At 41.6% G+C, this 12729-nt stretch overlaps 1 protein-coding gene across 1 annotated transcript; it reads left to right on the top strand.

Annotated features, from left to right (window-relative positions):
* The first annotated feature begins 1566 nt into the window (after positions 1–1566).
* PAGE4 (PAGE family member 4) lies at positions 1567–5012 on the top strand. Its single transcript, XM_067722732.1, has 4 exons — positions 1567–1641; positions 2138–2243; positions 3726–3836; positions 4996–5012. Exons 1-4 carry the CDS (start codon positions 1567–1569, stop codon positions 5010–5012), a joined length of 309 nt encoding a protein of 102 aa, XP_067578833.1.
* The last annotated feature ends 7717 nt before the right edge of the window (positions 5013–12729 follow it).

Below are 12729 nucleotides of genomic sequence, written 5' to 3'. Positions count from 1 at the left end.
TTCTCTTTACATTTTCTGGATCCCTCTCATGCTTAAAAATGCCTTTGTACTCTTTCAGACCCTAAAAGCTTTCACTCATCTCTGGGGAGACTAAGGACTCTCTTGAGAGCCACTGAAGCAGCCTCACTGAGAGAAGAATTTGGAGAGTTCAATCAGGGCTTGGAACGTTCTAGACACAGAAGAACTGAAAGATTTTTGGTGTGGAGAAGGGAAAGACAAAGTCCCTTTTGGGACTGGGAAGCAACACTCTCTTCCAGGCAGGGCGGAGCCTCTACCTGGTCAGAGAGGGCTGCAACCACAGCCCACGTGACACACACATTACTGCGTCTGCGTGTGGGAGTTACCTTGCTTACCTCCGAGGCTTGGGCTTGGCAGGTGGAGACGACTCCGCAGAAGTCGCGTTTAAGTGGCAACGAAAGGTAGGTAGCATTTTCATTTCCTTTCTGATTCTCCACCAGGCTCTCAGCTGTGTCACAGCTGGTGTGTGAATAGATGTTAATGAGTGTGAGCCAGCGGGATTCGGGTGGGTGGGTGCAGCGCGATACTTGGCCTCCCGGGAGGAAGGTCCTTGAGGTCGTTGTCTTGCTCTCTACAGGCATCGTGGCTATGGCCCTTTGCAGTGGGGCGGAGCAATGGAGAACGGTGGGCCACAGAGGGGAGTGGGGCAGTTGAAAGTAGAGCAAGGCTTGGGGCCACTACTTAAGGTGTCTGAGCCTTGGAGGCACCAGAACTGCAGACAGACCACACATCCGGGACTCCTTGGTCCGTGGGAGGGCGAGGAAAGCCCACGCGGCACACGCGAGACGCAGTGCGCATGCCCAGGGCTGCGCGCCTTCCCGGCGGCCCTTGTGCAGTTTGCGTGCGTAGCTGTAAAGGTTGCGTCTTAACGTCTCGGTTCTTTCTGCCTGGTGAAACTCACCAGGTAGGTCCACAGATCTGTCCTGCCTGGAGTCCAAGTGTGCGTGTGTGTGAGGGGGAGCCAGCGGGCTTCGGGCGGGTCAGGCGGTGCGATCTATGGCCTTTGAGGAGGAAGGTCCTCGAGGTCGTCGTCCTCCCCACAGGTGTCATGGCCACCATAGCTCTTGTCCTGGTGGCAGGAAAGGGAGGGCGGTGGGCGGTGGAGGTCAGGGGGTTCAGATGAAGGTAGAGCGAGTCATGGCGGCGTTATTTGCAGTAACTGGGTCCTGGAGGCCCTGGAACTGCAGACCAGCACAGAATCCAGAGTCAGCAGTGGGAAGCTGGGCGTGGCTGTATATTACAAAATCTCTCCGTATTGGAGAGTTCGTGAGTGAAACTGAATCTCTTAAGTCGTACCTTTTTTTTTTTTTTTTCAGTCAAGTACTTGAAGGTCCCTTCTCTGCCAAATTGGCTGTGAGAGAAACAGAGGGGTTTGCTGACAGCCTTATTTGATGTTATTGGCAAGCAGGCAGTTATTATTAATTCAAGACTTACTTTGGAAATCTCACCAGATGTAAAAAAGAATTTCCAGTCAGCATGGTAATAGTTCAGTATAGTCTTTTTAAATTACATTCTTCAGTTCACCATTTTCTACTTTCAGTGTGAAATATGAGTGGACGAGTAAGATCAAGATCTAGAGGAAGGGGAGATGGTCAAGAGTCTTCCAATACGGTTGAACCTGTGGTTGTGAGTGCTTTAATATCTTACTTCCCTTGACAGAAATTAATAAAAGAAAATCGAAAAAGTTGTTGAACCAATTTAGATCTGTTGTATAAAGGGCTATCTTGCTGAGAATGGTTGAATGGTTGAAAAATGAATCTCATGACTGAGACATTGAGCAAGTAGACTTATATTCTGACATTGCCTGGATGTGTATATTGATATGAGCCTGGAAATCACCTCTATGACTTCCTTGTTGTGCTTATTAATTAACAAATAACACACAGCCCAGAAAAGATGAAAATGGTTTCCAGAATTATTGGTCCTTGCAGATAACTCCTTTCTTAGATTATTTTCTATATAGGAAGAGTAACTTTATTAAGAGTACTTACGGACAAAGATATAGGAAAAGCCTCTTCAGATTGGTGATTAGTTACGTCCATGTAGTATGTATATTTGTGCCTTCTCTTGTTATAGTATTAATAACAATACTTCTTATTTGCACCTACCCTCTCCCAAGGCCCCAAAACTAGGTGGCAAAAAATCTCAACAAAAGGAACCACCAACTGGGAATGTGGATATTGAACCTGGACAAGAGAAAGAAGGAGGAACATCTGTGGTTCAAGGTAAAGGGGGATGGAGAGACAATTTGTATTTCATTTATGATGCTATACTAGTAACAGGTATGAAGGGTTCCCTGAAAATTGGCTGGAAACCTGTTTGGTAAGGGAAAGATATAGTTTGCAGCTGACTGCAGTCCCTCTCTGTGATAAGTTTTCCCTCTTTCAGCATTTTACCCACCTATGTTTTAAATTATTTGCCATTCTTGGAAAATACAGTCCTTGCCAAGGCTCTAAATTAGCAAATCAAAGGAAGAAACATTAAATGTAGACAAAATTATACACTATTTTTCTAGTTAAACTTGATCTTTTTGGAATGTTGTTTTCAGGGTTAAGTCATTGCATCAAAAGTTTGAGCAAACCTAGATATATTCTGGTTAGCTCTTACATTGTAATTTCAAAATTTTTTCATAGTGCAGAGAAATAAAAAATTAAATCCTTTCCTAGTTGCTGTTAAAGTCTTCAATATTTTTGTCTTCCTGAGCCATAATTTAGTTGTCACATATTCTTTTTAACTTTTTACTTAGAAAAGTTTTTAAAAGTACAGAAAAGTTATAAGAAAGCACAGTGTACTTCTGTATCCTCTTTACCTTGATCCAGCAATTGCTAATATTTTGCCATATAGTGTCCTTGCTTTAGGTATTAACATACATATTTTTATTGCCAAACCATTTGAGAGTAAATTTCAAATACAACTCTTCACTCGCTACGTAATTCAATAAGTGCCTCCTAAAATCAAGGGTATTCTCTTACATAACCCAGTACAGTGATCAAATGCAGGAAATTTAACATTGAGAAAACATGATTATCTAATATGTAGTCAGTTGGTCTAGTAATGTTTTTTATAGCATTATTTTTTCCTGATCCAGGATCCAATCCAAGACTACCTGTTGCATTTAGTTGTCACCTCTCTTTGGATTCCTTTAACCTGGAAGTGTACCTCAATATTTCTTTGTCTTTCTTTGTCCAAAAGATTGACATCTTTTGGAGTCCAAACCGGGTGTTTTGTAAAATTTTCTTCAGTTTGGGTTTGTCTCATCTTGCTATTTTTAAAGACTTTTTTTTCACTCATTTATTGAGACCTGCTTGGTGGCAGGTAATGTACTAGGTGCTAAGGATGTAAATACAAATGAGAATGATTTCTGTCTTGAGTTCACAACTTCTATCTTGGGTTTCTCTTGTCAGAGAAATTCACGTAAACAAATAGCTGATCTGATGAGATAAGTGCAATTATACATGTGTATATAGGTTACAAACGTGACAACTAAGTTTGTTTTAAACAGTTTTAGAAAGAAACATGCTTCATAGAGGAGGTAATATATGAGAAACACAACTTCATTTTCTAGCAAAAAACTCTTTAGTGCTCATTGCATTCTTATGCATCACATTTATTATAATACTAACCTACAGTGCTTTATTTAATAACATTAATTTATGGTTTACCACTTATATTAATAACTGTCTATTTATATCAACCTTAATTGGAAGGTGCAAGCCAGGAAATGGGTCTGGAAAAGACTGGGGGTGAGCACGGGAATGACCCTGATGTGAAGGGGAAGATTCCACCTAATCTAGTGCCTGCTAAAATTCCAGAAGCAGGTATGTTATCTATTAAGATCGCAAGTCATGGAGTAGTTGTTTTCTACAATATTTTTATACTTTAGTAGCAAATCGCACACACACAGATTATTTGAAAGGTAGTTCTGACACCAAATGCTTGATTCAAAGACAGTATCAGGAAGAAATGAATTGTCAAGTCCATATTGTTGAATTATAAAACATGAAAGTATTATTACTTTGGAGTAGAAGTCCTTTAAAACCCAAGGCAAATGATCAAATACTTTTTAAAGTACATAAATTAACGTACCCCAGTGCTAATTGGGTATCTAAACAATACAATAGTATTGATGTTTTGGTTTTTAATTTGCCAGAACTGTTTCTCAAAAATCACTATCTTTTAGATGCCAAAAAATCATATGGATCTGTATGTTTGGGCTTTTCCAGGTTCGTTTGTTGTTGTTGTTTTTGAAATTGTGAGCCAGGCTGAGAAATGGTAGTATTTTTCCTCACATTTTAATGTCATATATGATGGTCGTGGCTTAAAACTAGTGTGACCGTGTAATTTTTATCATCCAAACTGGGATACTTTTGAGAGTTAAAGGGAGGGCCACTACTGCTTACTCCAGGACAACAAGTGTGAATGGAACAAATGCCACCTTTCTATATATAGGCCATATAAAGGTTGAGCTGGATCATTGAAGTACTTTTGCACAAAAGAGACAAACCAAATGGAATGCTGTTCTTTGTCTTCTCTTTGAACAGTTCCAAGTATAACATTATTATTTGAACTAATATATGTAATTAGAAGGATACTTAAAGTCGATGCATTTGAATAACACTGGGTTTGCTTGCTTGTTTTACTTCTTGGAGTTTTTGTTAGGTTGATTTTATTTTAACTGAAATCACTGGCAGTTTTTGTTCTCTACTTAAATTATCTTTAAATAGGCTCATAGGATTTAATTTGTTCTGGGCTTGAGGAATCTATGTTTCTTCATACCACCAAAAAGAATGATGCATTAAAAAATTAGTGCTCATATGCCTGAAAATGTACATGTAGCATAGAAGCCTGTGCAGTTGTTAGGGTTCTGGTTTTAGTTTCATGTTATAAAACCAAAACTGTAGTGTGCTTTGTGTACCTTTTTTATTGTCTAAGTAAAGTTCTGCTAAGTAATGTACAACTGTTATGTTTATGTTTTAGGTGATGGACAGTCATAAGTTAAAAAGAAGACAAGCTGAAGCCATAAATGCTGTTGTTATATTGATAATTTGGCTTGTTAAATTCTCTCAATAAAGTTTTACAGTTTTCTCGGAAGAAATCATGCACATCTTTGGTTCAGTCTATTCCTAGGAACTTGATACTATTGTAAGTGGTATCTCAAAAGACTCTTCATGTTATGTTTAGAGCTGGTCTGTAGAAGTGCTATTTATTTTTGTATAATGATTTTATGTCTGGCAACTTTGCTAAACTTATACTAACAGTTTATGTCTACATTCTTTTGGATTTTCTACATACCCAATCATACTGTATGCAAATAATGACAGTTTTGTTTCTTCCTTTTAAATCTTTCTACCTTTTGTTGCCTTACCTTATGACACTGGCTGGACCCTTTCAGTACAGTGTTGAATAGAAGCGATGACAGTAGACATCTTTGTCATATTCCTGACCTCAAAGGGAAAACTTTCAACATTTCACTGTGATGTATACTACAGGTTTTTATTAGATCTCTTCTATTAGATTAAGGAAGTTCCTTTGTATTCCTAGTTTGCTAAGAGTACTTACCATGAATATTTGTTGAATTTTATCAAACACTCATTCCTCATCTATTGAGGCAATCTTACGATGTTTCTCCATTAATCTGTTAATGTGGCATTCCTAGAAAAAAAACCCAATTTGAGTCATGATATATTGTCCTTTTTCTGTATCATTGGATTCCTTTTCCTAATGTTTTGTTTAGGATTTTTGCATCTTTGTTTATGAGTTAGATTGGCCCATAATTTTTTTTTTTTTTTTTTTTGCGGTACGCAGGCCCCTCACTGCTGTGGCCTCTCCCGTTGCGGAGCACAGGCTCCGGACGCGCAGGCCCAGCGGCCATGGCTCACGGGCCCAGCCGCTCCGCGGCATGTGGGATCCTCCCGGACCGGGGCACGAACCCGCGTCCCCTGCATTGGCAGGCGGACTCCCAACCACTGCACCACCAGGGAAGCCCCGGCCCATAATTTTTTAATGTACTCTCTGTATTGTTTTTTTAAAAATTAATTAATTAATTTATTAGGCTGCACCAGGTCTTAGTTGTGGCACGCGGGATCTTTAGTTGCGGCATGCAGTATTTAGTTCCCTGACCAGGGATCAAACCCGGGCCCCCTGCATTGGGAGCACAGAGTCTTAACCACTGGACTACCAGGGAAGTCCCTCCATATTGAGTTTTGATATCAAGGGTTATTCTAGCTTTATAAAGTGAGTTGATGTAGATAGCTTCTTTTTCTATTTCCTGGTAGAATTCATCTAACATTGGAAATATTTCTTAAATGTTTGATAGAATTTGTCAGTGAGGCCATCTGGGCCTGGAGTTCTCTTTTTAGGACAGTTTTTAATTAATGAATCGATATCTTATTTTCTATTCTTCAGTCAGCTTGGGTAAGTTTTATTTTTATAGGATTTTGGCTATGTTATCTAAATTTTCATTACACGAAGTTGTCCATAATGTCCTCTCATTATCCTCTTAATGTCTGCGGAATCTGTAATGATACTGCCATTTTCATTCTTAGTACTGATAAATTGTGCCTTCTCTCTTGCATTTTAAATCAGCCTCACCAGAGGTTTACTGATTTTTTTTCTAGTCTTTTCAATAAAACCAATTTTTGGCTATGTTGACCCTATTCTGTTTCATTTCTCAGCTTTATTATTTCTTTTCTTCTTTCTCTATTTAATCTGCTGTTCTTTTTCTAACTCCTTAAGATGTTCGGCTCATTAATTTTCAGCCTTTTAAAGATATACTTTAAAATTATAATATTCTCTCTAAATAGGGCTTTAGCTTCATCTCACAAGTTTTGATATGTAGTATTTTTGTTACTCAACTCAAAGTATGTTCTAATTTTCATTCTGATTTCTTTGGACTTTGGATTACTTCTAAGTGTATTTCTTAACTTTTAAACATTTGAGCACTTTCTAACTTTTTGTTATGCAGCACAAATAACTGATATAACTGTTTAGAAGAGATACAGCTAAAACATAAGAATTCAGAAAAGTTGAAAATAAAAGGATGGGCAAATGATATTCTACACAGAATAACTAAAAATAGGCTTTGAGATAAATAGGCATTTCTAGAAATAAGGGATACCTCGTATAGAAAAATTGAATTTATCAGGAAGATTTAACAGTTTTAAATATGAACCTAATAGCACGGCTTCAAAATGTGATGGAAAAATTGGCAAAACCACAAGGCGATATCAGTAAGGATATGTAAGATTTGTACGTCGTAATTAACAAATTTTATCTAATGGAAATATATAAAACTCTGTATTCAACAACATATTCAATACATACTCCTTTCAGTGCAGTTATGTGTGAGAGGATATACACTGTATTTCAGTTCTTTGGAATTTGTTGAGATGTGTTTTATGACCCAGCATATGGTCAGTTTTTGTAAAAAATTCCATACGTGCTTAAAAAGAATGTGTATTCAGTTGTTGAATGTGAGTGGTGTACTCTGCCTAACTTCATGTTCCTATCCTGCTCCTACACCTCACAAGATTTTAGTGCTGTGGTCCCCTTGCCCTGACAAGGCAAGGAACCCTTGGGCAATGGCTCAAGTCTTGCTGCCTTCCTCAGCCTCCACTTGGCCTATAGGAAACTAGTTCATTCTTGCCATACCCACATAGTGGTAGTAGAGCATGTTCCTAGGCTGTGGTTTCTTTTCTCCCAGCTGTCACTGGCAGCTCTACAAGCCTTTCTCCCTGAAACTTCTCTAGGCTAAAACCAGGTTCCTGTTTCCAGGGGATATACTTCAAGCTCTAAAAACTTGGTCATCACATTTCATTCTGGTTGCAGCACTAGAATGGGTTTCTGATTTTCTACAACTCAGTGAGCATACAGCTGGTGGGATGCCAGCCTTCCCTTTTAAATATATTTCAAATGTCTTTCAGTGTATCTCTTGGATCCCAATTCATTTGGTTTCAGATGGGGTGGGTAATTTACCCTCCCTCCAACTTAGTGTAGAGAGGATTCATTTCACATCAGCCCTCACCAAGTTGACAACTCACAATTTAGGTATTTTATTTCAACAAATCCCTGTTTAAGGACTTTTCAAACTTCTACTCGTCTTTATGTAGACTGGCTAGGCTAGCAAGGTGAGGAGACGTATTATCTCCTGCTCTTTAAAATGTGTTACTTATTGCCTATTGTCTTGTTGTCCTGTTGTCAGTAGGCATTTGGATATGATGAATTTAGTAACTTTGAAATTCATTAAGGTTATAGATAGCATTTGAAGCTATGAGTCCACAGGAACTCATCTAGGGAGAGATTACATAGAGAGAATAGAGCCACGGGCAGGGCCTTGGAGCACTCTACAAATGGTAGAACCTACAAAGAAAAGGATTGAGAAAAAGGACTGCCAGAGAGGTAGGAAGAAACTAGGTGGGGTATCAAAATCTAAAGGAAATAAAGTGTTTAAGGGAATAATAAATGGTCAACAATTTGAAATGCTGGTGAGAGGTCATGCAAGAAAGGTATAAGGAAATTTATGGTTAGTTTGGCAAGACATGTCACCAGAGACCTTGATAAGAGCCATTTTAGTGGGAGTTATAGAGAGAAAAGCCTGACTGAAGAGGATTAAGTGAGAATGGGAGGTGAGCAAGTGGAGATAGTAATTATAGAAACATATTTTTTATTGAGGTACAGTTGATGTACAATGTAAGTTTGAGGTGTACAACATAGTGATTGATGATTTTTAAAGGTTATACTCTGTTTATAGTTATAAAATATTGGCTATATTCCCTGTGCTGTACAATATATCCTTGTAGCTTATTTATCTTATACATAGTAATCAACATCTTTTAATATCCTACCCCTATCTTGCCCCTTCCCACTTCCCTCTCCCCACTGGTAACCATTAGTTCTGTGTCTGTGACTCTGTTTCTGTTTTGTTATATTCACTAGTTTGTTGTAGTTTTTAGATTCCAACTATAAGTGATATCATACAGCATTTGTCTTTCTCTGTCTGACTTAGTTCACTAAGAATAATACCCTCCAAGTCCATCCATGTTGCTGCAAATGACATGATTTCATTCTTTTTTATGGCTGAGTAATATTCCATTGTAATTATATACCACATCTTCTTTATCCATTCATCTGTTGATGGACACATAGTTTGCTTCTGTATCTTAGCTATTGTAAATAATACTACTATAAACATTGGGGTGCATGTGTCTTTTCTAATTAGTGTTTTCATTTTTCTCTGTTAAATACCCAAGAGCAGGATTGCTGGATCATATAGTAGGTCTATTTTTAGTTTTTTGAGGAACCTCCGTACTGTTTTCCGTAATGGCTGCACCAATTTACATTCTCACCAACAGTGAAAGAGGGTTCCTTTTTCTCCACATCCTTGCCAACATTTGTTATTTGTGGTCTTTTTGATGACAGTCATTCTGATAGGTGTGAGTTAATAACTCATTGTTTTGATTTGCATTTCTCTAATAATTAGTGATGTTGAGCATCTTTTCATGTGCCTGTTACAAATCTGTAGGTCTTCTTTGGAGAAATGTCTATTTAGATCTGCTCATTTTTTAATTGGGTTATTTCTTTTTTTAATGTTGAGTTGTATGAGCTGTTTATGTATTTTGGATATTAATTCCTTATCAGTCATATCATTTGCAAATATTTTCTCCCATTCAGTAGGTTGTCTTTTGGTTTTGTTGATGTTATAGAAATGTATTTTGAGGAGTTTTGATGGTAAAGAAGAAGGAAATGGCAGTTTAGCTGGGAGGCCGGCACAAGGTCAAGGGGGGATTATTTTTTTGTAGAGTGATATTAAGGCATGTTTGTGTGCTGGTGAGAATGGTCCAGTAGAGGATGGAAGGATAAGGCCATAGGGGAGGGATCCAAGCACGATTGGAGGGGTTGGCTTTGGATAGGAACAGGACACCTTTCCACAGTAACATGAAGGCTATGTAAATTTCTCTGAGTAGAGGAATGGGTAAGATTAGAAAGCAGACAGGAGGACTTCTACTTTTTCCTTTATACCCTGTTATGATTTTTGAATTTTAACCATGGTTATATTTGCTTTTCTAAAGTAATAAAAATCTTTTGTTAAATTTAAAATATTTTCAGAGAGAAGCTTGTGATCACTTACTTTGCAGCCATCTTGTGTTCTGAGGTGCACATGAACCCCTATCAGGGGAAGCAGGAGCTCTCATTTGATTCCCCTCCTTGGCCAGGGTACAGCCAGGCCTGAAGACATTCTGCCAGGGTCACATTAAGATCCTTAGAGGCTCTGAGGCTCAGAAAGATTATGGAGTGCTCTCATTTACACTTGCCATGTATCAATACATTTCATGATAAAAATTGATGGTAAAGTTTTTATATTTCCCCCATGATGTTGATTTTGCTGTTTCTTTGAATATCAAATTCAAGTATCAAATGTTTCTAACAATCTCTTTCTCATTGCTGGGAGCCCCCTTCCTGCTGGTGAGCTAAACACTTGCTTAGTTGGTCTTTAGGGTAACCTAGCACTGATACTGGTCCTTCCTTCAGGTTTTTACACCTCCCAATCCATCACCACGCACTGGATTGCTGTAAGATACAAGGAAACCTAATATGACCTGGATGCTATGCTCAGTTTCTGTATGGGTCCTCTGGGGGCAGGAGAGAAATACCAGATGGATGGGAAGAGTCCATTAACCTGGTGCCTCATGAAAGCAGGGAACCAATTTTAGTGTTTCATTGCAGGCCACAAAGGGCAGGCATTTGTTGGAAAGATGCTGGGGTGCTTCAAGAAATTGAAGCAAGAGTAGGCTTAGGAAGAGGAGGCACCAGGGCAGCTCTTGGGACCTCAGCTGTGGTGGTTCTGTTCCTCTTGACCTGGTGTGTGAAACAAAACCCCAGAGCATGCAGGGTATGGCACCCCCTGTCTGTCTACCTCACCTGAGGGGTGGCAACCCTCTCGGCACCCTGGGAGTACCAGTACAGAGGCAACCTGATGGGAACCAGCATCCTATCCTCCTTAGGGGCTCCTGATTCCTGACAAGCACCTCCTGCTGCTGACCCCAGGAGGCATAGGCACATCCCCCTACCTGGAGGAAGGGGCCAGGTGGAGGGGTGATATCCAGCGCTAACCAGGGAGAACTCTGCCACAATGTAATCAGGCAGCACAGCCCCACGGGCCGGGCCGGGCAGTGCAGTGTGTACTGGGCCAAGGCCGGCTTTCACCAGGACTCAGGGGCCAGACTCTTCCTGGAACAGTCTCCCTGACTCTCGAGCATGGGCTATCTGCTTCTCCTGAGCCTTGTGCTGACGCCTGCCCTGGGCTGCACTCCCCGGGACCAGCACCTGCGGTCGCTTCCCAACATCCCCCAGCTGCCCAAGACCTAAGCCGCTTGTCCTGGGCTCAGTCTTCGTGGGCCCCTTGGTGCTGCTGCCCACTGCCAGCAGCTCTCAGCGCAGCAGCGCTTCCCAGACGCGTGGCCGCCCACTCCCCCCACGGGTAGCTCCACAGATGGAAGCTGCTTCCCCGCCCCTCCCACCTGCTGCCCGACCCGGGTCTCTGCTACGGCTTGAGGGTCTTGGGACAGTGTCCTGTAGTTCAGCCCCTCTCTCAGCTGTAGGGGAGATGCCAGCAGCAGGCATGGCCTTGTTGTGCCTTGTTCCTCCCACTGCTCCCGGGGCGGCTCAGCGTCTGCTGGGCCAAAAGGCTGGCTGCCAAACCCTCAGCCCACCCTTGGCCTTGGGAGCCTGAGGAAAAGGTGAAGAGGAGGCGAGGAGCAGGCACAGACTGTGCAGAGCACCAATAAGATGGGCGTGGGACATGCCTCTTCGGGCCCGGTGGCCTTGGGAGCTCTACCCCTCTGGATCTGGGGTCCAGGCCTGTCCCAGAATGGAGCTGGGGCTTCATCCTTATGGGGCAGAGCAGAACCTGGGGTGGGCGGAGAGCCTGGGACAGGGATGGGGACATGCTCAGTCTCAAAGATGATGGCCTATCACAGCTTCTGCCAGCGCTCCTCAGGACCCGGCCTCTGGGGGCCCATTGCCCAGCCCCAGGGGCGTTTCTGGACTTGGCTACCCTTCCGTCCCTGGCCCCGCAGGGCTGGGGGAGGATACATGGATGAAGGGAAGTACAAGGGAGGAAAATCAGGGTTGTATAAGGGGGCACAAAGCCTGTACTCCCGGAATACTGCATGAGATACAAGGTAATCTCTCCCCAGAGGCCTTTCGTGAAGTGCAGTGGACAGTGCCCTCAATGAGAATCCAAAGAACTGAGTTGGCTTGTGGTTCTACTTAAAAGCTATGTGTCTAACTGTAATATGTAGATGATCCTCTTTGAGTGTCAGCTTTCTTGCCTGTAAACTAGAGATAATTCCTACCTCACAGGGATTCCACAGAGATTAAATGAGATGAAAAATGGCAGTGTGCAAAGGAAAGAGCTAGGCCTGTTCTAAAGGCACAGTGAATGTTGGTTGTATCCAAACGTGAATTTTTCTAGGACCAGGGATAGAGGCCCAACTACACTAGAAGTGAGGGCCAGCCACTTGTGATCCACTCACAGACTTGCCTCACACCCCATCACATCTCCCCACACCCTGCTGCCTGTCAACTCCCTTCCTCTCCAATACTCACTCTCACCTGGGGCTCTAGCACACCAGACCACACTACTTGCTCTCTAGTGCACAGGAGAGTGCAGCCAGTGTTACACCCAAGGTCCTTAGGAACAGTGGCCTCAGC

Source organism: Pseudorca crassidens, chromosome X (assembly GCF_039906515.1).
Source record: "Pseudorca crassidens isolate mPseCra1 chromosome X, mPseCra1.hap1, whole genome shotgun sequence".
Taxonomy (NCBI): domain Eukaryota; kingdom Metazoa; phylum Chordata; class Mammalia; order Artiodactyla; family Delphinidae; genus Pseudorca; species Pseudorca crassidens.
The sequence above is the reverse complement of the archived record's forward strand: the minus strand, read 5'-3'. Positions and strand labels throughout refer to the sequence as shown.